General features: G+C 70.2%; 1 protein-coding gene across 10 annotated transcripts in view; it reads left to right on the top strand.

Annotated features, from left to right (window-relative positions):
* The first annotated feature begins 383 nt into the window (after positions 1 to 383).
* The window catches only part of ARAP1 (ArfGAP with RhoGAP domain, ankyrin repeat and PH domain 1), a 50,680-nt gene continuing 29,401 nt past the window's right edge, over positions 384 to 21,662 (top strand). For 3 of the 10 annotated variants that reach the window (XR_008574180.1, XR_008574181.1, XM_054804290.1), the window contains exons 1-4: positions 6,302 to 6,888; positions 11,019 to 11,798; positions 19,135 to 19,268; positions 20,977 to 21,047. Coding sequence is in view for 8 of the 10 variants with exons in the window: in XM_054804290.1 (XP_054660265.1) it covers positions 11,098 to 11,798; positions 19,135 to 19,268; positions 20,977 to 21,047 (906 nt within the window). In the remaining 2 variants the exon portion in view is untranslated. Of the gene's footprint in view, positions 400 to 3,645; positions 3,785 to 6,298; positions 6,889 to 11,018; positions 11,799 to 13,505; positions 13,698 to 18,141; positions 18,198 to 18,855; positions 18,920 to 19,134; positions 19,269 to 20,976; positions 21,048 to 21,662 lie in introns of those variants that run through there. The other 7 variants (XM_054804281.1, XM_054804270.1, XM_054804343.1 and 4 more) reach the window with 7 other exon arrangements.

Raw genomic sequence — 21,662 nt, 5'->3', positions numbered from 1 at the left:
CGGGGACTCGCTTCCGATTCCGCCCGTTAATTTCGATCTGCTGCATCCTCCTCATCCTCCCCCGCACCTCTCCCGAACCTGAATTAAAAATAGGACCCAATTAACAAGGGAAGCCGGCCACCGCTCCACCCCCGTGCGGGGCGATAACGGAGCAAAACCGGAGCCAGGACCACGCTGCGGACGGCTCCGGCCCCGGGGGGGCTGCGCGGTGGGGGCAGATAACGGGGCAAAACCCCTCGCGGGGGGGTTCTTAGGTCTTTGGCGTGTTGGGGGTGCTGCCAGAGCCTCGGCGTCGGGGGGCCTGCGAGAAGAACCGGCTCCGTAGGGGAGCGGAGGATGCGGCGGAACACCTGGGGTGCCGAGGGAGCTGCGTGCCCGGGGGGGTGTCGGGGGGCTCAGGTAGGATGGGGGCGATCGGCAGCGCAGGTGGAGGACGTGGCTCTGCCGGGTACGGGAGGGCTGCGCCGGGGGGTTCCCTGTGGTGCTGGGCTGGTTCTGTCCTGCCGCTGGCTGGGGGGACGTTGGTGACCCCCTAAACGCTGTCGGGGAGGTGTGCGAGGCTTCGGCTTCACCGGGGTGACCCCCCTGCACAGCTGCCGGTCCCCTGGGGGACTCGGGGTGCCCTGCGGTCCGTGTGACCCCACCGCCTGGGGAAGGCCACAGCACCCTCGTCTTCTGCTGACGGCTTGGGGGAGCCTGCAGCGACGGCGCTGAGCGCCTGGGGGGCGGGGATGCTGCGGGGGGGGGGGGTGCGATGGCTTTGGGGAGCGGGGGGATGCTGTGAGTGGGGGGATGCTACGGGGGGGGGGATGTGATGGCTTTGGGGAGCCAGGATGCTGCAAGCGGGGTGATGTGACATCTCTGGGGAGCGGGGGGATGCTGTGAGTGGGGGGATGCTGGGGGGGGATGTGACATCTCTGGGGAGCGGGGGGATGCTGCGAGGGGGGGGGATGTGATGGCTTTGGGGAGCGGGGGGATGCTGTGAGTGGGGGGATGCTACGAGGGGGGGGATGTGACATCTCTGGGGAGTGGGGGGATGCTGCGAGGGGGGGGATGCGATGGCTTTGGGGAGCGGGGGGATGCTGTGAGCAGGGGGATGCAGGCAGCAGAGGCGCTTTTTTGGGGGGGTTGCCAGACACCGGCCCCACAGGCTGAGCTCCCGCAGAGCATCGTCCCCTAAACGCGGGGCTGAGCCCGACACATCGGCCGGCGGGTGCTGCTGCGCCCGGCCCCTCCTTGCACGGGGCACGGCCTCGCGTGGGCGAGGGGCCGAAACTGCGGGGACCGTGTGTGTCCCCCCCCGCCCCGGGAGCGGGCAGCCAGCGTGTCCCCGTCCGCGGGCTGCTCTGCGGGATGAAAGGAGCATTGTCTGGGCAGCCCAAGCCCAACGCGCCCGGGCCGGCTCGCAGCCCCCGCCGTGGGGAGCCATGTGGGGCGACCGCGGCGAACCTCACGTCTCCCCCCGCGTCCCCAAACTGTCCCGCTTCATTTTTTCCCCTCGCCGAGGCTTTGGGAACTGAGCGGGGAGGTAAACCCCCCCCCCCCCCCCACCCCAATTTTTTTTTTTTTTTTTTTTTTTTTTGGGAAAGTCCCTGTGGTTTTCCCCTCGGCTCCCGTTTCCATGAGGCGGCCAAACCTCCGTGCGGGAACAAGCTCAGGCCTGGCAGGGCTGCTGCCGTGCCTGGCTGGGGGGGCCCTGCCCGCCCCCGCCCCGGGAGGGGTCTCGGCATCTTCCGCGGAGCCCCGGCTGCTGCCGAACAGAGGTACTCGGTGCTCTGCGGCTCTGCCCGGGGTGGGGGGCAATGCCGGGGGACCTGGGGGTGCAAAGCCAGCCTTGGGGGGGACACCCCCCCCCCACCTCCTCAGCTGTGGGGGGGTGATGCTTGTCCCGCGCTACCCCACGCGCTGCTGGGGCACCCGCTTCTCCGGGCCGCGCGGTGCAGTGGGGGCACCGGGGGGACCGTGAGCTGCTGGGGGTGCGGGGTGGGGGGGCGCTGGCTGCTCCCAAATTGCTCAGCTACAGCAGGGCTGTACCCACCCCCCCCGGCTGATGCACCCCGGCGCATCCCAGCTCCACCCCAGTATTCCCCAGCTCAACCCCAGTGTGCTCCAGCTCCCCCCAGCACACCTCAGCTCCCCCCCCAGCAGCCCCCAGCTCAACCCCAGTATAACCCAGCTCAACCCCAGTCTCCTGGGGGCCCAGGCTCTGCCGACAGCGGGGCGGCAAGGTGCAGCATTAGCCGTCGCCCCCGTGCTCGCCGGGGGTCCTGTTGCCGAGGGACGTGCCCGGGGATGCCGGGGGGGGCCGGTGGCAGAGGGGTGAAGCCGGGGAGAGCGGGACCCCCGGCCCGGCTGGCAGATTTCTGTTCGAGAGTCGGCTCGGCGCGTCCCAATTCCCGGCCAAACAACGCCGGCAGCTGCGGCTCTACCGGGGCTGCCAGGATCCCTGCCAGCAGCGCCCGTGCGGCGCCCATCGCCGCCAACAGCGCCCGAACGCCGGGCAATGCCCCCGGCGGGTTTCTCTCACCTTCCTCCTCCTCCTCCTCCTCCTCACGGCGTCCCAGTACGTCCGGCGAGGTCTGAAGAATTGCTCGGCACCGGCTGCCAGCGCCGCGTGGCTGCAACCGGGACGGTCGTTGCTTCGTCCTCTGGTATCGGCGAGCCAGTTCGGTTCCTCGCGTCGCTTTGCTGCCGCTGCGTCCCCGGCGCCATCCGGACGATGCTCAGGGGTGCGGGGCTGGGGGCCGTGCCTGCACGGTGGGGGGGGGGTCCCTCGCTCCGGGGGGGGTCCACGGGGCTTCGGCACCGCTGCAGGGGCTGCAGTTTTAATTTGCCGTGTTCGCCCCTAAAACCCAGGCTTTGGCGGCACGGGCTGGGGGGCCACGTTCCCACCGGTGGTCCCACTGGGGTGCCGGGATCGGTGCGGGGGTGAAGGCTGTTTCCTGGGGTGCCCCCCTCCGCGGCGGCTCTCGGGGCTGAGCTGCTGCGGGAAGCAGCCGGACACCCGGGATGAGGACGTTTCTAGCGATATCGGATTTTTTGCATCCCTGCGCGCCCCCCACCCCCCAACCCCCTGCCGAACCAGGCCATCTGCGCCCAGAAATCCCAGCAGGGGGGTGAGCCCCGGGGGCTGGGGGGGCTCTGGGGGGGCTCTGGGGGGAGCGGGGAGCGATGCTGCTCCGTGCCGGCACCTCCCGGCTCTTCTCCTGGCACAGCCGGCCCCATCCCAAAGCCAGGCAGGATGCGGTGCGTACCGAGTGCTTTTATCCTCGTCCCGCGCCACACGTCTGCCCCCCCCGCAGCAAATGGAGTCCCGTTCCATCAGCTCGGGAGGGCTGTGGGTGCCGTCACCGCGCGGCGGGGGCTTCGGGTGGCTGCGGCGCGTGTTCCGCGGCAGGGCCCCGCGGCGAGGTTTGGCGTTAGCGCTCTGGGAGGGTTTGCAGATGGACGTGACCCGGTCGGTCGGGAGCGTGCCGAGCCGGTGAAATCTGGCAGGGGGTGACCCCGGGGCAGGGGGGGTCGCTGCCTGTCTCCCTGCCTGCTTTGCTGCCTGCGGCACGGCACGAACGTCACGCTTGAGGGGAAAAAAAATAGTCTAAAAATAATTCGGGGCTTCCCGGGGCAGGTTAGAAAGTGTCACCGTGCCCCCCAGCCCGGCACGGCCTTCCTCCTCCTCCTCCTCCTGCCCACGCTGCCGGCCCGGCGGTACAGGCAGGAGATGCTGCCCTGGTCTGGGGCACCCCGCGAGCGGCCGGGGCGGTGCTTGGACACCCCAAATCCGCAGGTGATGGCGGGGGGGGGACCAGCTGTGCGGAAAGCTTTTTGCAAAGGGGGGAGCGGGTGCCTGCGGTTGGGGGGACCCGCGGTCCCCGCCGGTTGCATCCACGAGCTGCGTGGCCGCATCCTGCCGGGTGGTGCTGCGGTGGGCAGGGGTGCACGGCGGGTGGCCCTGGCACGGTGCAGCCGGGCTGCCGGGGGGGGGGGGTTTGGGGGGGGGTGTCTGTGCGTGCGGTGGGGGTGCTGCTGCACCCCGCTGAGCCGGCTCTTTCCAGGCAGAGGGGTTTGGGTGACCCCGGGGGTGAGCTGGGTCTGCGCCGCGGGTGCCCGTTGCACCCCGAGGAGGAAGGGGGGGACCGGCAAAGGGCCCTCCCCCCCCGCCTCGCTGCAGCTGGAGCGGTCAAGCCCTTCACCAAAAAGACTTTCACTTCCCACTCCGGGGACGGTGAAACAGCGGCCGGCACAGTTTCGGTGCTGCGTGCCGGCTGCCCCGGACGATTCCCACGGAGGAAGGGGGTGCCGTGACCCCCGCGCCCCGTGTTTTGGCAGGGTCGTGTGTTCCCCCCCCCACCGGCATCGCTGCGCCCTGGGAGCTGGGGGACGGCCCCGTGGCTGGTGGGGCTGGCGTGGGGGGGCCGTGCACGTGCGGTCCGGTGTCCTGACCTATTTTGCAGGCGGCTTCTAGAAAGTGTGTCAGGAGCTGGGAGCGTCCCGGTCGGGGCTCAGCGGGGCAGCGACAGCACTTGTCAGGTGCATTTGCCCCTTTTTTTGGCGGATTTGCCCTTTTTTTGGCAGATTTGCCCCTTTTGTGGTGGATTTGCCCGGGGATGGGGTGGGCTTGGCTCACGGCTCGCTCTCCTGCTGCCCTGTCCCCCCCCCCGGCACGGCCCAGCCGCTGCGCTGCTGCCGCACACCGGTGCACACCCCCAGCTGCCGCACGCTCCCCGCACGCCCGTGCGCAGCCTGATCTGCTGTGCGCACCCCGACCGGCCACGCGCACCCCAAACCCCCCCCGACCGACGATGCGCACCCCGATAGGCCATGCACACCTTGCACACCCCGTGCACACCCCTCACCGCCGTGCACACCCCGGTCGGTCATGCAAACCCCACGTCGCCATGCGCATCCTGCACTGCCGTGTGCACCTTGCACTACTGTGCACACCTTGCACTACTGTGCACACTCCAACTGGCCATGCACACCCCATGCAACCATGCACGCCCCTCACCGCCATGCACACCCCTCGCCACCATGCACCCCCTGCACCGCCATGCACGCCCCGCACCATCATGCACGCCCCGCACCATCATGCACGCCCCTCACCTCCATGCACGCCCCTCACCTCCGTGCACGCCCCTCACCGCCGTGCACCCCCTGCACCTCCATGCACGCCCCTCACCTCCATGCACACCCCTCACCTCCATGCACGCCCCTCACCTCCATGCACGCCCCTCACCTCCATGCACACCCCTCACCTCCGTGCACGCCCCGCACCGCCATGCACGCCCTGCACACCCCTCACCTCCATGCACGCCCCTCACCGCCATGCACGCCCCTCACCGCCATGCACGCCCTGCACCACCATGCACGCCCTGCACACCCCGCACCGCCATGCACGCCCTGCACACCCCTCACCTCCGTGCACGCCCCGCACCGCCATGCACGCCCCGCAGAGCTGCCTTCGGGCAGTTCCCACCGCAGAGAGCCTGGCAGCCTGGGGGACAGGCGGGGGGTGCAGGAGCTGCAAAGCAACACGCGCAGCCCGCGGCGAGGCCGGGGTACCGGCCCGGCTGCTTCGACATGAAGCACTTTGAGATTTGAATCGCTGGCAGCAGGAAGAGGCTCTGAAGAACCTTTTCCACCCCTAGATTTTGATGACTTTGCAAGATTTAACTTGATTTCTGAATGCTGCCTGGGGCCTGGTGCGTTTGAATATTATTTGCATGCTGTATTTATTGGCCTGTGCTCCACCGTGAGATTTTGAGAATGAAACGGCTTCGTGTTCCCAAAGTGAGACCTTTGCAGCTGCTGAACTGATGGGACCCTGCCGAGGAGAAGCGCCGGAGCGGTTTGGGTGGGAGGTCTGTGGGGTGCGGTGCTGCTGGGAGCCGAGGTTCGCTACGATCCTGGGACCGCGCTTCTGCTTTTCTGCTCCCCGAGGATTCGTCTCGGCGAGTTTCGGTGCGAGGATGCGGTGCTTTCGATTCCCGGCCGAGAGCGGCGGCGGCTGCGGCAGCACCAGGCAAGTCTGTCCTGGGCTGCTCTGCCAGGCCGCTCCGTCCCCGTGTCCGCAGGGACGTTGGGGACATCGGCCCCCTGCCGCGCGGCCCCGGTCCCGGCCGAGGACCCTTATCGTAGGCAGAAGGGGTACGAATCACCCCGCTGCGAGGCTGGTTGCCCGATGCAGCCGGGAGCGTGGCGGCCGAGTAACCCCCTTCCCACCGGTGGCCGTCCCCGCTCCCACGGGCCCCCCGTGACCTGGATCCGTGTCCCCGGTGCCCACCGGGACCCCCGTGGGTGAGGGCTCGCTGCCCTCCCGCGCTGGCGGGGACACGGCAGCCACCCGGCCGCTCGTCCCTTCCTCGCCGGTGGCCGGGGCTCGGCTTGTCCCGCCGGCCCCAGGGCACCCCACGCTCGGTGCCCTGGTCCCTGCCGCAGTGCCAGGGAGCCGTGCCGCGCCACGCAGCTTTCCGGGGACCACCCTCCCCGTTTCTTCCTTCCTCTCTTGCCGAAGGCCCTGCCCCATCCCGCCGTCAGCCGGGGCTTCTCCGGCACCGGGCTCCGGCTTCTTCCTCTGCCATGGTGGCTGCGGTTGGCGGTTCTCTGCCGTGCTGAGATACCATGGGGTTCGCCGGGGCCGGAGGGCTCTTGCGGCGTGGCAGCGAGCTCCGAGCGAGCGGCGGTTATTGCAACACGTCCCCCCGTGCGCGGGGCTCGTAACGCTTGTCTCAGCTTTTCGGCAAGTTCCCGATCGCCGAGGCGGCGTTTGAGGAAGTGCCCGGGCGGGCAGAGACCCCTCCGCAAGCCTCCACCGCGCCGGCCGGGGAGCCGGGTATGGGCTGCGGGCACGCCGGCCACCTCGCCCCGGCCACCCACCGCGGCTGAGCCAAGGTACCGTGCTTCGCCCGCTTTAATTAGCTCTCCTTGGTTAACGAGCCGGAGGGCCTGGGGAAGGGGACCGCCGTGGCGCAGGCAGGGTTTGCCTGCTCTGCCTGCCGGCTTGCCGGCGCTGGAGGAGGGGTCGGGATGGGAATTAGAGCGGGCACACGGGCGGTGCGAACCCGGCTGTCGCCGGAGCTGCTTGGTGCGGCTCTGCCGCTGACGCACCGGCCGGCCCTGGTCAAAGCGCTTGACTCCCTGGCGCCTCGTTAGGGGTAACGATGATTTAGCTGGGTGCCGCGGGGCTGCCGGGATGCAGGGGGGGGCTGCGCGCGGTTGCCTCTGCGGTGGTCACGGTTTTGCCATAGCCGGCGAAGGCAGCGTGCTTGTCTGCCACCCCCAGTCAGAGCCCACCGCCCTTCCTGTCACACACGCAGCTCGTTAATCTAATGAGCCTGGGCCTCATTACCGCCGTGCGCGGCTCCCGCTGCCCGTAGCCCTTCGCCTCCGGTTTGTAGGATGGGAAACCCGCGGCCCCCACAGCAGCAGTGGGGCGCGGTGGGCGAAGGACGGGGTGTTTGCCGGACCCTCGGGCAGGGAAGCTGCGGTGCGCGGGGTCAGGGGACCCTTAAACGGAGCGACTGGCTCATGGTGGTGCGTGCCGGGGCCGCTCGTGCACACCCAGCGTCGCTCGGTGCCGTGCCACGGCCGATGCGCCATCCGGCACCGCCGGCGAGCAAAGCCGGGGCAAGGCCTGGGGGTGGGGTGGCTGCAAAGCGGGGGGGCCCGGCGGGGTGTTTGCTGAGCTCCGCTTGGGAAAGGGAGGTGGGGCGCAGGGCGTCCCCCCGGCTCTGATGGGAGCGGGTGGGGAGAGGGTCCCGGCGGAGCTGAGCGCCCGGAGCCCAGCGCGGTGCTCAGCTCTCCCCGGGGTTTGCGTGCAGCTGGCCGGGGAAAAAGGGTGTCCGGAACCCCCCCGCTAAGCTGGGCGCATCCGAGCGGGGCCGGAGAGGACGGGGCGGCTGCGGGACCCTGCCCCTGTTAGAGCAGAGCGGACGGCCGAGCCCCTCGTACGGACAGTGGGGACCACGGGGACCGTCCCCGCTCGCCCCCAGCTCCTCCATCCCCGGCACGGGAAGACGGAGGGCAGCGTGGCTTTGGGACAGGGCTGGCGGCGGGTGTTTCGGCATCCCGGCTCGTGCTCCCGGTTCGCAGGCAGCTGCCCGTCCCTGCCCCGGTTCCGGGGGCAGTTTGCCGCCCCGGCCGGCCCCTCGTCACGCCGCTCTTACGGCTGCTAAGTCTCTTACAAAACCGCCCCGGCGGAGTTGCCTAATCCCGGGGAGGAATGCGGTGGGTAAGCGCGGCGAGGATTTGAGTGCCGAAAGGGACGGCGGGGGCCAGGGCTGGGGGGACACCCCCCACCCCCCCGTCCCCGGCAGCCGGCTGGGTTACGGCGGCTCTGCGGGTTGGTCTCGTTTCTGGAATTTTCTCGTCTGTTTTCGGGCAGAGGTTAAATGATCGATGACCGCAGGAGGGAACCCCACGAGGTCCTGATGAATGATTGACCGGGCGAGGGCGAAGGGCCGGAGAGCGCCGGTGAGCTGCCAGCCCGGCGTGCCGGGCACCCGCCGGGAGCTTTGTCCCCGGTCCCCAGCCCCGGCGAGCAGCAGCGAGGCCCGATGGCCGCCCCGGCGCTCCGCCGGCACGTGCGCGGCGCTGGCGGCGAGCGGAGGTGAGCGCCCGGCGGGTGCAGCTCGTCCGTCGGAGCCGCGCAGGGCCGGTGCCGGGGGGCACGGGGAGAGGTGTCCCGCACCGTCAGCACGGCACAAACCCATCCGCTTCCCACTCGGGGCAAAAGCAGAACCGGCGGCGGCACCGGTGACACCGCGGCACACTCCTCCTCCCGGCGAGGCTGCACCCTGCGCCTGGGGGGGGGGGAGCTCAGGGGAACGTGCCCACCCCCTGCCACCCCAAATTCCTGGCTGCCGGAGGTGGGTCTGTCCCGCCGCAGCCGGCGCAGAGCTGGGGCTGCCGTCACCCGTGGCAGTGGGCGACGCTCGCGGTGACTCCTTGGCTCCTGCCGGGAGGGGACACGCGTGGGACCCCCCCGCCAGCCGGTGCCACCGCCTTTCCCTCTGCCCCTCCGCAGGGTTTTGCCTCGGCAAGACGCACGTTGCGGGCAGGGACCGTGCGGGGGGACAAGCCTGCCTGTGCAGGCAGCACCGGACGTCCTGTGACAGCGATGTCACCCGGCGCCGTCACTTGGCTATTTTTAATAGTAAATGGGTGTGGGGTTCTGGGGGTTTTTTAGCTGTGGAGGTGGAAGAGGGAAAGGGCCGCTCTGCGTGCGCGTGGCCCCTCGCGTTTTATGCTGCGTCAGGGATTTTTGTGCTGCTGGGACCGGCGGGCAGGGCCGCGGTGCCGCTGGTTTCTCTGGTGCTGCCGGCAAGGAGTCGTGGGGGGCGGCCGGCCCCGGGGACCCCCCCGCCGCTCCTTCCTCGGCAGGAGATGGACGCGCGGGTCTCGCGGCCTGAAGCAAAGCCGAGCTGTGCCGGGAGGTGCCGGGGAAGCGGCAGCGCAGCCGGATCCCTGCGGCAGTGCCGGGATGCCCGCGTCTGGAGGCGTGGGGGCCGCCGGGTGAACCCCGCTGCCAGCCGGGACCTCATGCCACCGCGGGGGTCTGCCGGGTTCGGCTGTGCCCGGTTAGCGCCGGGAGGAGGATGAACCCGGCCGTGCCGCGCAACTTTGCCTGCGTTCGGTGGGAGCAGCAGCCTCTCGACCGTCGCCGCTGCCGAAACCGCGAGCGCTGGCCGGAGGGGTCAGGTCTGCCTGAGTCAGAGAAAACGTGACTCTGACAGGCGCGTTTCATGGTCGGCCTGCTTACGGCACCAGGAAATCCTCCGGCTCCTATTTAGCAGGTCTAAAAAAGTCTTTGGCAAACCCAAAACAAGGCGTGCGCCAGGGTGGCCGGCAGTGCCGCGAGGAGCCGGCATGGCCCGGGGACGCCTCCTGCCCCGGCTCGGGTGCCCACCCACACCTGGGTGGGAGGGCAGGGTATCCCGGCCCCACGGCTTGCCCAGGCGACCGGGCTCGGCCCTGCCGGCAGCGGTGGTGTGGCACGGGTTTGGCACGGGTTTGGTGGGGGTATGGCACAGGTTTGGCGCAGGTTTGATGCGGGTTTGGTGGGGGTTTGGCGCAGGTATGGTGGGGGTTTGGTGCAGGTTTGGCACGGGTTTGGCGCAGGTTTGGCACGGGTTTGGCACGGGTTTGGTGGGGCCGGGGACAGCCCGGAGAAGGGACGGGGCTCCTCTCAGCATCCCGTTGCCGCGCTAAGGCTTTGTGCGGCGCCGGTGGGGTGCAGCCTTCCGGGCCCGTCCGTCTGTCCGTGTGCCCCCGGCCGGGCTCGCTGGGGCAGGGGCGCGGGCAGGGAGAGCGGGGGGCTCTCTCGGGGGGGGGACACACACTGCCCCCCCATCGGCAGCAGCTCGGCAGCTATGGATGGGTCGACTCGGCTCCCCGTCGGTTAGCCCCGAGTTGCCCGAGCATCCTCCGCGTGCCCTCCTGTCCTGCGCAGGGTCGGATCCTGACACCGGGGTAAACAGGAGCCGTGTGCGGGGGGGGTGACATCCCTGGGGGGCAGCCAGCAACTCCCCTCCCGCCCCCAAACTGGTGCCTGGGACGTCCCGCCGCCCCTCGGCACCGTCACCGCTGAGTCCCGGTGGCTTCTGCCGGCTCCTTCTTGCTCCGGGCTCCGGCTGCGGGGGGTTCACGGCCACTGTGGGCCCCCAGCCCCTGCCCCGGCCCCCAGCCCCCAGCCCACACGTTGCCCCCCGCACGTGGCGTGATGTTGCGGCCGGGGGCCACGCGGTGCCATCATCCGGCGAGCCTCAGCAGGGACGGCATCTACATTTACACCCCTAAACCGGGACCCTCCGGCGTCCCGGCAGCCCCCCCCGGTTCAGGGGAGGTGCCGGCGTCCGGGTGCCCGATCCCGCTGGGGGCACAGGGCGGTCGGCGGTGAGGAGCCCCTCCGAAAACCGGGCAGCGTCGCTGGGAAGCGGCAGCGCTGGGACCCTGGGCTTCAGCCGGCGCGCAGTTTAGGACCGATCCTGACCCCGGGCTCATCCTCTTGTCTCCATCCCCAGGTCCTGATGCCGGCCTGAGCCTCGCTGGGCGCAGGAGATGCACTGAGCGGCACCGGGTCTCTGCGGCCGGGCCCCCACCATGGAGGAGGGGGGGTCTCTGCCGGTGGCCGCCTGGCTAGCGGCCCTCCACCTTGACCAGTACGTGGAGAGTTTCCAGCAGAGCGAGCTGTGGACGGTGTGGGACTGCCGGGCGCTGACGGACGAGGCGCTCACCCGGCTCGGCGTGGTGCTGCCCGGCCACCGCCGCCGCATCCTCCTGGGGCTCCAGAAAGCCTTCGCCGAGGCGACCCTGTCCCCCGGGACCCCCCAGCCCCCCGCCAGGAAACCCGTGCCCCTGAAACGCCACATCTTCCGCCTGACCACCGCGACGGTGCCGGAGCAGCCGGAGCGGCAGGAGCAGCGGGAGCAGCCGGAGCCCTGGTGCCCGGCAGTGCCCGGGGGGTCCCCGCTGCCGGAGCCGGAAGGGGGTGCAAGCGTTGCCCAGCTGCCCCCACCCATCCCACCCAGGGTGGGCTGCCGCCCCCCGGTCAAATTCTCCCCGTCGCTAAAGGGTGGCACCCCCCAGCCCTGCCCCGCGCCCCGCAGCCGCCCCCCGGCCCCGGAGGCGCCCTCACCGCCGGCCCTCGCCGAGAAGCCCCCGGCCGAAAGCCGGGCGAAACCCCCCCTGCCGCCACTGCCGGCCAAGCGTCACCAGCTGGAAGCCAAGTGCCAGTCCCTGAAGGCCCCCCCCTCGCCCAGCCGCCCGCCCGTGCTGCCCCCGAGGGCCGTGTCCCACAGGAGGTAAGGGGGGGCCTGAGCCTGGGGGTGTCCCGAGGCAGCGGGGTCCTCATGGGGGGCTGCTGTGATGTGGGTGGGACCCTCGGGAGGGTGCACAGCCCCCCAGCCCCAGCACATCCCCCTGGGGTACCCACAGACCCCCCCCAGCCCCAGCACATCCCCCTGGGGTACCCACAGACCCCCCCCAGCCCATCTCCCGGGGGTACCCACACCCCCACATCTCCAGCACACCCCTTGGGGGACCCCCCCAGCCCCAGCCCATCTCCCGGGGGGGTCAGGGCAGGACCTGTATCCGTCTTGCCCAGGACAGCGGTGCTCTCCAGTGTCACACTGTCCCGATGCGGGGGGGGGTGTCACCCCCAGGGACACCCCAGCTTTGTCCCCATCCCCTTTTGGGGTGTCTTTGGGGGGATGCAGGCCCAGCGTGGGGTGGTCGAATCCTGACCATGGGGTCCGTGACCCCGGGGGCTGCGGTTCTTTTCCCTCCCGGGCTCGATGCGCCTCGTGGGAGCTGATGTCTCGGCTGGATGCGGCCACCCGGTCACCCCAGCCTGTGCCGGGCTTGTGCCTCTGCCCCCCCCGCAGCGCCTGGCAGCGTTTGGGGTGCAGAGCCCTGTCCTGCCCGTGCCTGCAGTGCAGGCAGCGCTGAGGCCTGAAGAACTCGTCACACCCTGTGGCAGCAGACAGCAAACCGCAGCGTGGCGGGCAGGGGGGGGTTGAGGGGGTGCAGGCAGCTGCCTGCTGCTGTGGCCGGATGACGCGAGAGCAGGCAGGGGTTTGGTGAGAGCAGCTCTCACAGCCCTCCCTTGATGTCCCCCCCCCATGTCCCCCCCCGAGCCGCAGCTCCTGCCTGCAAGCGCTGGGTTTGCTGCACCGAGGCCGGGCTGGGTTTGCTGCAGCTGCCAGGACATGGCCCCCCCAACCCCCCCCCCCGCTGCACCCCAAAATCCTGCAGAGCAGCAGGCGGGCACGGAGCTGGCGGGGGGGGGGGAGTAGGGGTCTGGCTGGGGGGGGGGGAGAGAGGAGCCCCTGGGTGTGAGCACCCTCCTGGGGCGAGGGGGGGTGATGTGCGGCCGCAGCCGGGGTGCTGAGCAAGCAGCGTACGCCCCGGGAGCAGCACTGTGCCCACCCCCCCCCCCCGCCTGCCCGGGACCCCCAGACCCCCCAGCGCTCCAAGGGACGTGCTGCCGGAGCCGGGGGGGTCCGGTTGGTCCCCGAGGGGAGGCAGAGCCCTGCTCCCGGGGCGGGGGGGGGGCATTTGCTCTGTCTCTGCAGTCCTGGGCTGGATGAGACCCCCTGCCCCGAGGTGTCTGGGCGGTCAGGATGGGGCCGGGGGGTGGTGGCTGTCCCCCCCCCCGCTGCCCATCGCTGTGCCCCAGCAGGCTTTGTGGTGCCCCCCCCCCCCCCAGTGCTCTGCCCCCCCCGCGCCGATGCAGCGGGGGGTGAGGGGTGCGATGCCCAGCCGGGGAGGGGGCTCGGGCAGCCGGGGGGGGGGGGGGCTGGCACCCCATGGGGCGGGCGGGCACGTGTCCCCGGGGGTCCCTGGCTCCACATCCCCGCCAAAGCCGTGTGGGTCCCGGCAGCCCTGGGGTCTGTCCCCATCGCTGCATTTCTGCACCGGGGTGGTCCCCAAGATCCCCCCCCTGGGGTCACTTTTCCATCCTGCCCCGGCCGGGAGGCCGCCGGGGTCCGGCGAGGCCGGTGGCCGTCGCTTTGGTACCGGCCATGCCGCCGCTTCGGCCGGCTCAGGAAGTTTTGCTCACGGGCGAGCGCGGTGCAGGAAGTGCTGGGGGTGACGAGCTCCGCTCCCCGCCGGCATCGCCGGCATCGCCGGCCGGCCTCGCCGGACCTTCCCCACGCCACCGGATCCGACCCTGCCGGGGGTCCTCACCGCCCACCCAGGTAGGGATGTCACCGCCACCGCCACGGCGGGTGCAAGGCGGCGTTTGCAGGATGGCGGCGGACGGGGCTGCTGGGGGTTTTGCACGGGCAACCAGTGCTGGCGGTGCCGCTCCGGCCTCCCCCCGCTCAGCCGGTGGTTTCCTGCCCCTGCCTGCGCCTCAGGGCCGGCGGGTCGAACCGGGGCCGAGCGGGGAGAGCTGCGGTGCAGGCCTGCGGGTCACCGGCTGCCACGCCACGGCACGCCACGGCACACCACGGCATGGCATGGCACGGCGGCTTTGCCGGGAAAGGAGTGATTTGCAGGGCAGGTCCCCGGCAGCCCTGGCTTTCCCGGAGAGGGAGGCCGTCGGTGTCGTGGCCCTTTCCGTACGCCCCTGTGGAGGGTTTCCTTTCACCGGGGCTCAGCACCCCGCGGGTGGCCCGGGAGGGAGGGCCGGGGGGGGGGGGCCGGGAGCTGCTCGGGCTGCCCCGGGGGCGGGGGGCTGGGGGGCACCTTGCCGCAGGGTTGTGCAGATGCCGAAAGTTTGGGCGGCTGAAGAAGCAGCTGGGTGGTGCCGCGGGCATCGTGGCCCCCCTCGCTCCCTGCCCCCAGGGGCCGTGGGCGCCCGCCCCGGGGCTTGGTGGGGAGCAGGGGGTGCTTTGCTCCGTCCTGCCCCGCTCGGCGAGCCGTGGGGCCGGGATCCGCCAACGGAGCTGCCCCCCGGGGGTTTTGGCCATGGCACAGCCGTGCCCACCGGCGTGGGGTCTGCACGGGTGGGCACTGGGAGCACGGGTGGGCACTGGTCCACACTGGGAGCTGCGTGCCGGGGCTGACGGGCGCCCGGCCAGGCTCTGACTCACCCCGGCTCAAGCTGGCGACGACGTGCCCAGCACCGGAGCGGACGGGGCCGTGTCCTCGCCGGGGGGCCGGCGGCCGAGCGGCACCCCCGGGACAGAGGGCTGGCTGCTCCCGCGGCTCGGGCTGCGCTTCTGGTGCCCGGGGGATGCTGGGGACACCGCGGTGGGGTCCCGCAGCCTGTGCCAGAGCGGGGCCGTGGGACGGCCGTGGGGCCCCGGCGCTCTGTGTGTGCTATTGCACGCGTAGCGTATACGTTACGCGTGTAAATGATACATAAATACGTCCTAGAGCACCCGTGCTGGCGCTTGGTCGCTGCAGTGGGCATGGGCAGCACCGTACGCGTGTCCTGCTGCTTGGTGGGCGCGTACGGCAGCATCTATACCCTGCTCCTGGAGTGGGTGCATGCGGGCGGGTGTGGATAAATCGATCCGTTACTCTACGTATATATCCAGTACGGGGCTGGTGCTGGGTGCCTATGGTGGATGGACAGAGCAGGGCAGGAGGGTGCTGGGTGCTGGGTGCCTATGGTGGATGGACAGAGCAGGGTATGGCCCCGGGTGGGCCTCGGGGACGGTGCGTGCCCCGGCACGGGGCTGTTGGGGACGGGGACGGTGCGCGGCCAGGCCTGGCGCAGGAGGGCCGGCACGGACAAGGGGTGCATTCAGGCGCGGGCGTGAGTCACCCCCCACGGCTCTTTGGTGCCGGCTCAGCTGCCGGCGAGCCGCGGTCCCGGCCGGGCGTGCGAGGTGGCACGTGCCGGGGAGGTGCTGGAGCTGCCTGTGCCGTGGCTCCTGGGGCTCCCCCAGGGATAACGGGGTGCCCAGCCTCGGTGAGGTGCACCAGGGTGCCCGCGGGCTGGGACCAAAGGAGCCCCACAGACATGGGGGGGTGCGGCCGGGCCCGAAATACCTTCCCCTGCCCCAGTGGTCGGGGACCTGCCCGGGCTGCCTGCGGTGGGCGAGCACGGGGGTCCCTGGGGGTGCGGGAGGCTGCTGGGCTGCCCAGGGACCTGAAGCAGCAGGGTGATGCTTGCCCACGTCAGGGTGATGCTTGCCCACGTCAGGGTGATGCTTGCCCATGGCAGGGTGATGCTTGCCCACATCAGGGTGATGCTTGCCCATGGCAGGGTGATGCTTGCCCACGGCACGGTGATGCTTGCCCACGGCACGGTGATGCTTGCCCATGTCAGGGTGATGCTTGCCCACGTCAGGGTGATGCTTGCCCATGGCAGGGTGATGCTTGCCCACAGCAGGGTGATGCTTGCCCATGGCAGGGTGATGCTTGCCCACGTCAGGGTGATGCTTGCCCATGGCAGGGTGATGCTTGCCCACATCAGGGTGATGCTTGCCCATGGCAGGGTGATGCTTGCCCACGGCACGGTGATGCTTGCCCACAGCAGGGTGATGCTTGCCCACGTCAGGGTGATGCTTGCCCATGTCAGGGTGATGCTTGCCCACAGCAGGGTGATGCTTGCCCATGGCAGGGTGATGCTTGCCCACAGCAGGGTGATGCTTGCCCACGTCAGGGTGATGCTTGCCCACGTCAGGGTGATGCTTGCCCACAGCAGGGTGATGCTTGCCCCTTGCTGGTCCAGGCTGATGCCGGGTTCTGCCCCGGCCCGGCTGCCCTGCCAGCAAGCAGCGATGCTGCTGCATGGGTCTGGCCCTGGCAGCCCTGGTTTTGGGGGACAAGCCCCTCCCCACAAACCCCCCGGAGGCGGGGGTGCCCACAGGGGAGGGATCTCCGAGGATGAGGTGCAGGGAAGAGCCAGAGCATCCCTGCCTGCGCAGGCAGCGGGCAGCCCCGGGCAGGGCGAGGGACCCGGTGGTGCCCTGGGGGCTCTTGCAGCGGCGCTGCCTGGTATTTTTTGGGGTGACCCCACCCACCCGGCTCCCCTCGCTTCCGCCTGCGCCACTGTGGTCCCCGGCGCTTCCTCCCGTCTGCTTGCGGTGTGGGGCTCGGCCGCTGGCGTGACCGCTCCGCGGGGGCCCCGTGCCGGCACCCTCCTGCCCACCCCTGAGGGGAAAGGGCCCCGTGGGGTCGGCATTTTGCAAGAGCGGCTCGGGGCCGGGCTGGGGGGGTCTGAGCCGCCGGGGGCCACGGCGGGTGCTGAGGCTGCCGAGGGCGAGCGGCGTGTTGTGGTTTCCTCCGTGCTGCGCTCACCTCTGGGGTCCCACCGTCCCCCCCGGCCATCCCAGGAGCCACCGTGTCCCCCCCACCCTGGGCACCCCTGTGCCAGGGAGGTGACGGGGACGTCTCAGCCTTGCTGGGTGCAGCTCCAGCGCCCCGATGTCACCTCCCACGGGGTGATGGCAGCCACCGCGGTCGGCACCGGCGCTTCTCACCAGCTTCCAAAAGTGGCCGGATTTGATGCCCCCCCCCCCGCCCTGCTTCCCCTGCCAGCAGCGGGGCTGTGAACCCCATGCAGGGGACAGCCCGGGGTGCAGAGCAGCCCCCCGCGAGCAGCTGGGGGGACGTTGAGCCCCAGGGGGGTGCAGGAGGACAGCGAGTGGTGTCCGAGGAGGTGATGAAGGTGATGGTGGAAGGCTCCATCTCCGTGTTTGCCGAGGGCTGGGCACAGCCCGGGGAGCTCGGGGGGGTGGTGGTGGTGGTCCCGGCAGAGGTTTGGCTTTGGGGTGGCATTGCCTGCGGGAGAGCAGCCCCCCCGCTGCCCCCAGCCTTGGGTGGGGGGGCCCAGCCGAGCCGTTGCTGGGGGGGGGGAGGACAGCAGATAAGGCGCCGGTTGGCACTTATCGAATGGCAGACGTGGCCTGGCCCTGCCTGGAGCGGGATCGGCAGTGTCTGGGCACGGCTGAGGGGGGTGTCAGGGGGTGCGGGGGGCACCCACGCTGCCCCACGGAGCCTGGGGGGACACCCTGGCAGCGGGGGACGGCCCTGGGCAGAGCCGTGCATCAGGAGGGCGTTTTGGGGAACTGGGGCGTTATCTGTGCCCAGACTCTGCGGTGGGGAGGGGGGGGCAGGGGGTGCCAGGCAGGACCGGGGCGGGGGGGGTGGAACAGTTTCCTCCCAAACCCTTGTGAGATGTCCCCAACACGAGGTTGTCCTCGGGCATCGCGCCGTGCCCGCAGAGAGCGGGACAGCCGGGGTACCGCTGGCTCGCTGCCCCCCGGCCCGGGGACAGACGCCATCCGGGGTGGCCGAGCTGGTGCCGGGGGCTCTGCGGGTCCCACACTGTTACCCCCCCATCCCTGTGTCCCCCCCTGCCCCGCACCCCTGGGTGCCAGCCCCCCACCCCGGCATCCCCTGCCTGGCGCTGCTGGGAGCACCGCTCCTTCCCCGGGCTGCCAGACAGCTCGCTGCCCACACTGCCCTGCCCGCACTCCCCTGCCTGCACTCCCTAATGTATGGATGGTTGTGGCCGGTTCCCATGGCAATGGCTGCTGAGAAATGAGGTCAGGCTGACCCAGAGCAGAGCCAGCGCTGCCTTCCTCCCCCCTGCTCCGGCGCAGGCAGCCGAGGGAGAAGTTTCCGCAGCTCGGGAAAAGCTCGCGTGCATCGGCCGTGGGGCCAGGAGCCCGTGGGGACTGGGGGCTGGCCATCCCCAGGGACCACCGGGCGCTGGCGGCAGCCTTGGCCGCACTCCGGCGTGGGCACGGGCCGATGCCGTTAGCGGTGCCGGGGTTTGGTGCTCAGCGAGACGGGTCCTGCGCCGGCTGGGGCTGGGATGGCGGCTGCAGCGCCGGCGTTGGGGGGGGGGGGTCCCCTGGGGTTCGCTCGCCCGGCCGTGGGGCTGCGAGGGGCTCGGGGTGGGTGCAGGCAGACCTGCCTGCTCTCTGCCTGCCCCCTCTGCCCCCCCCCCCCGACTTCAGGGCTGGTCACTCAGGTGCTTCATATTTTTAGACCCCCGAAGAAACATCCTTTTAAATTCCTGCCCTTAAAAATACCGTAACCGCAGAGGTTTCTATTTCTTGCCCGTCTACCTGCGATTGTAGGGAAGGCAGGAAACAAGCGGAGAAAAGGAGGCGAGAGCGGCCAGCCCGGCTTCCCCGGGGGCTCTGCAGGCAGGAGGGGGGGTCCCCGGGGTCCCTCCTCTCCCCTGGCCAAGGTTTTGGGGCTGGGGACACGGTGTGCTGCTCACTGACCCAGGAGCATCGCGGGGACCCCCCCCGTCCCCATCCCGTTCGGGGGACCCCACGGCCACCTGCAAACCAGCCAAGGAAGCGGCGCCGCCGTTGTTTAGACTGGAGGAGGGGGGGAAAAAAAAAAAAAAACAAACCACCACAAAAAAAAACTGATCCAGGACGTGGGATTCAAGGCTGTCGGCGGCTTCTGGTGTCCTTGAGAGCCAGATAAGGAACCTGAGCCGCAGCGACGGGGAGCTGAGGGGGGTGCCAGAAAATATTTTCATGCTGGAAAAGCAGGGGTATAACCTGAGCAGGGTGAAGCCTTTGCCGGGGGAGGCTGTTAGGGTCTGTGGGTTTGGGTCTGCCGGGGTTTGGGGTGTTTGATCCCTTTGGGGGTGTAAAGCGGGCTGTGCTGGGGGTCCCTGTGCACTCCGGGCCCCCCCTCTGACGGGGGTTGGAAGGCAGGGCAGGGCTGGGGCTGCTCTAGGGCAGCGCTTGCTCCTCTCTCCCGCAGCATCCCTGCCAAAGAGGAGGTGCCCGTCCCCGACAGAGCGCCCGCCGTCCCCCCGTCCCCACCGGCACCGCTTCCCCGCACCAAGCCGCCGGAGCTGCCGTCCAAGGCCGCCGTCCCCTTCGTGCCCGAGTTCGGTGAGTATGAAGTGGGGGGTCGGGCTGGGGCCCCTCAAATCATCCCCGGTCCCAAATGCTCCCTTGGGGCGTCTGCCCGGGTCCCTCTGCTCGTTCGCCACCGCCCATCCCGTGGGTGCTGTGCCTCCCCCCCCGTCAGTTGGTCCCTCCGTCCTGCCCAGCCTTGCCCGCGTCCCTCCCCGCTCCATCCCCTTCTTTGTCTTCCGGGCTGGGGATTTTCAGGGGGTGCAAGGGGGTGCTGGGGATTTGGATGCTCTCGGGGGAGAGCAGAGGTTTGCCTGGGCTCTGAAAGCACCCGCACCAATTCATGGAGGAACAATCAACCCACCGGGGATGTTAAATACGTGCGCCTTCGGATGTCCCTGACCTGCGGCCGGCGGGGGCTGGAGGGTGCTGGGGGAGCACGGCAGGAGCGGGACACAGCCGTCAGCCCCCCGACCCCCTGCACGGCCTCCGGCAGCTCTTTGCACCCACCAACCCCCTCCCCGGGGGGCCGAGGGGCCCGGCCGGCTGCAGGGAGGGGTGCTGAGCTGGGGACCCCCGTGCATCCCCTGGGAAGCAGCCGCGGCCGGGGGCTGCCCGAGGTGGTTCGGGTCCTGCTGCTGGGTAACAGCGTTACCTGCTGCTTTATTTAACAGCTCTAATCCGGCTCGAACGTGAAAGGAAGAGGAAGGGCAGGGCTCTGCGGGGTGCTGGGTGCCTGGCCAAGGTCCAGCCTGGCCAGCAGCCATGCAGGAAGCAGCACTGGTTTAACTGGGAGCTGGGGGGTGTTTCAAAAGCCAGGAGAAGTCATGGTTAGAAAGGTTATCGTTCTGTGGGGGGGGGTGGGGAGGAAAGCTGCTCCCGCTCTGTGCCCCGACGGGTCGACTGGTCCTCTGCCCCGAAAGCCAGCGAGCTCTGGGTGCTGCAAAGTCTGGGGGGGGGGGGGGTGTGTGACACACACAGAGCATCGACCTGCCCCCCTCACCCCCACGGAGCCTGGGAGCACCCTCGTCCTGCCGCCAGCGCCGGGGCTCCCTGCACCGAAACAGCATCCTCCGGACTGCGACAGCATCCTCTGCCTTGGGCTTGTGGGACAGCTCTGGTCCGGTTTTGGGAGAGGGTGTCTGCAGGGGCGGGGGGGGCACAGGCTGCCTGGGGCCACCTCTGCCCTGCGGGACGGGCGCTTGCCGGCCAGGATTTCTGCTGCCGTGGGTGCTGGGTGGGGAGGAACCGGCTCCTGGCTCCTGTCCTTCTCCGGGATCTCCTTTCCCGTGGGTGCGCAGGCTCGGGAGCCGCTCGCTGCTCCTGTCTCTCCACCGGCCGATAAGGAACGGAGGGGGAGGGAGGTAAAACCCACCCTGGAAGGAGCTGGAGGAAAAGCCCCCGGGACCCCCCAGCAGCCGGAGCTCCCGGCCAGAGGCACGAGAGCCTGGACGAAGCCGCGGTGCCGGGGCCGGTGGCACCATTGTGACAGTGTCGGGAGCTGCCACCGGCAGGACTTTGCCCTTCCCCTCTCTTCACCAAACTCCTCGATAAACCCCCCCATTGTCGCGCTGCCGGAGCGGTTGTTTGCCAAGGGCAGAGCGAGGGGAAAACCCACGGTGCCGGCAATCCACCGTGCCGGGCTCCGGCGCTGGGACATCCCCGTGCCCGCGGGGACAGGGGGGTGATGGGACCCTTCACTCCACCTCAGCCCATTCCCAGCATCTTCCCTCCGCTTTTGCAGATGACTCGGACTACGAGGACCCTGCCTGGGAGGAGGAATTAGCCGGAGCCGCGGGGGAGATGGCCGACAAGGTTGGTCCCACCGTGGGGCTTGGCGGTGGGCAGGTGACCGTCCCCGAGGGAGGGGGCACTGGCGTTGGGCTGTTTTGGACACACCGGGTGGGGTTGGAGGAGCATGTCCGCAGCGGCCGGGGAGGGGGCTCTGCCTCGCCCGGCACCCACCGGTTCTCCCACGGGGCTGGAACCAGCCCACGGGCAGCCCCGGGGTCCCGGGGGGGAGCAGCATCGAGGCGCGGTCCCTCTGCAAACTTGCGTGCACAGAGTGCGTGCTAGCGGACATCTGCAGCATCGCAGGCTGAATTTAATGCCTGGATCGGGAGGGGGGGGGGTGTCCATCTGCAGCATCGCAGGCTGAATTTAATGCCTGGATCGGGGGGGGGGGTTCCATCTGCAGCATCGCAGGCTGAATTTAATGCCTGGATCGGGGGGGGGGGGTTCCATCTGCAGCATCGCAGGCTGAATTTAATGCCTGGATCGGGAGGGGGGGGGTGTCCATCTGCAGCATCGCAGGCTGAATTTAATGCCTGGATCGGGGGGGGGGTGTCCATCTGCAGCATCGCAGGCTGAATTTAATGCCTGGATCGGGGGGGGGGGGGGGGGGTTCCATCTGCCCGGCGCTCCCGAGGC

The sequence above is a fragment of the Grus americana genome, chromosome 1, assembly GCF_028858705.1.
Source record: "Grus americana isolate bGruAme1 chromosome 1, bGruAme1.mat, whole genome shotgun sequence".
In the NCBI taxonomy this organism is placed as follows: Eukaryota; Metazoa; Chordata; class Aves; order Gruiformes; family Gruidae; genus Grus; species Grus americana.
Note: the sequence above shows the minus strand (reverse complement) of the source record. Positions and strands in the feature narration are given on the sequence as shown.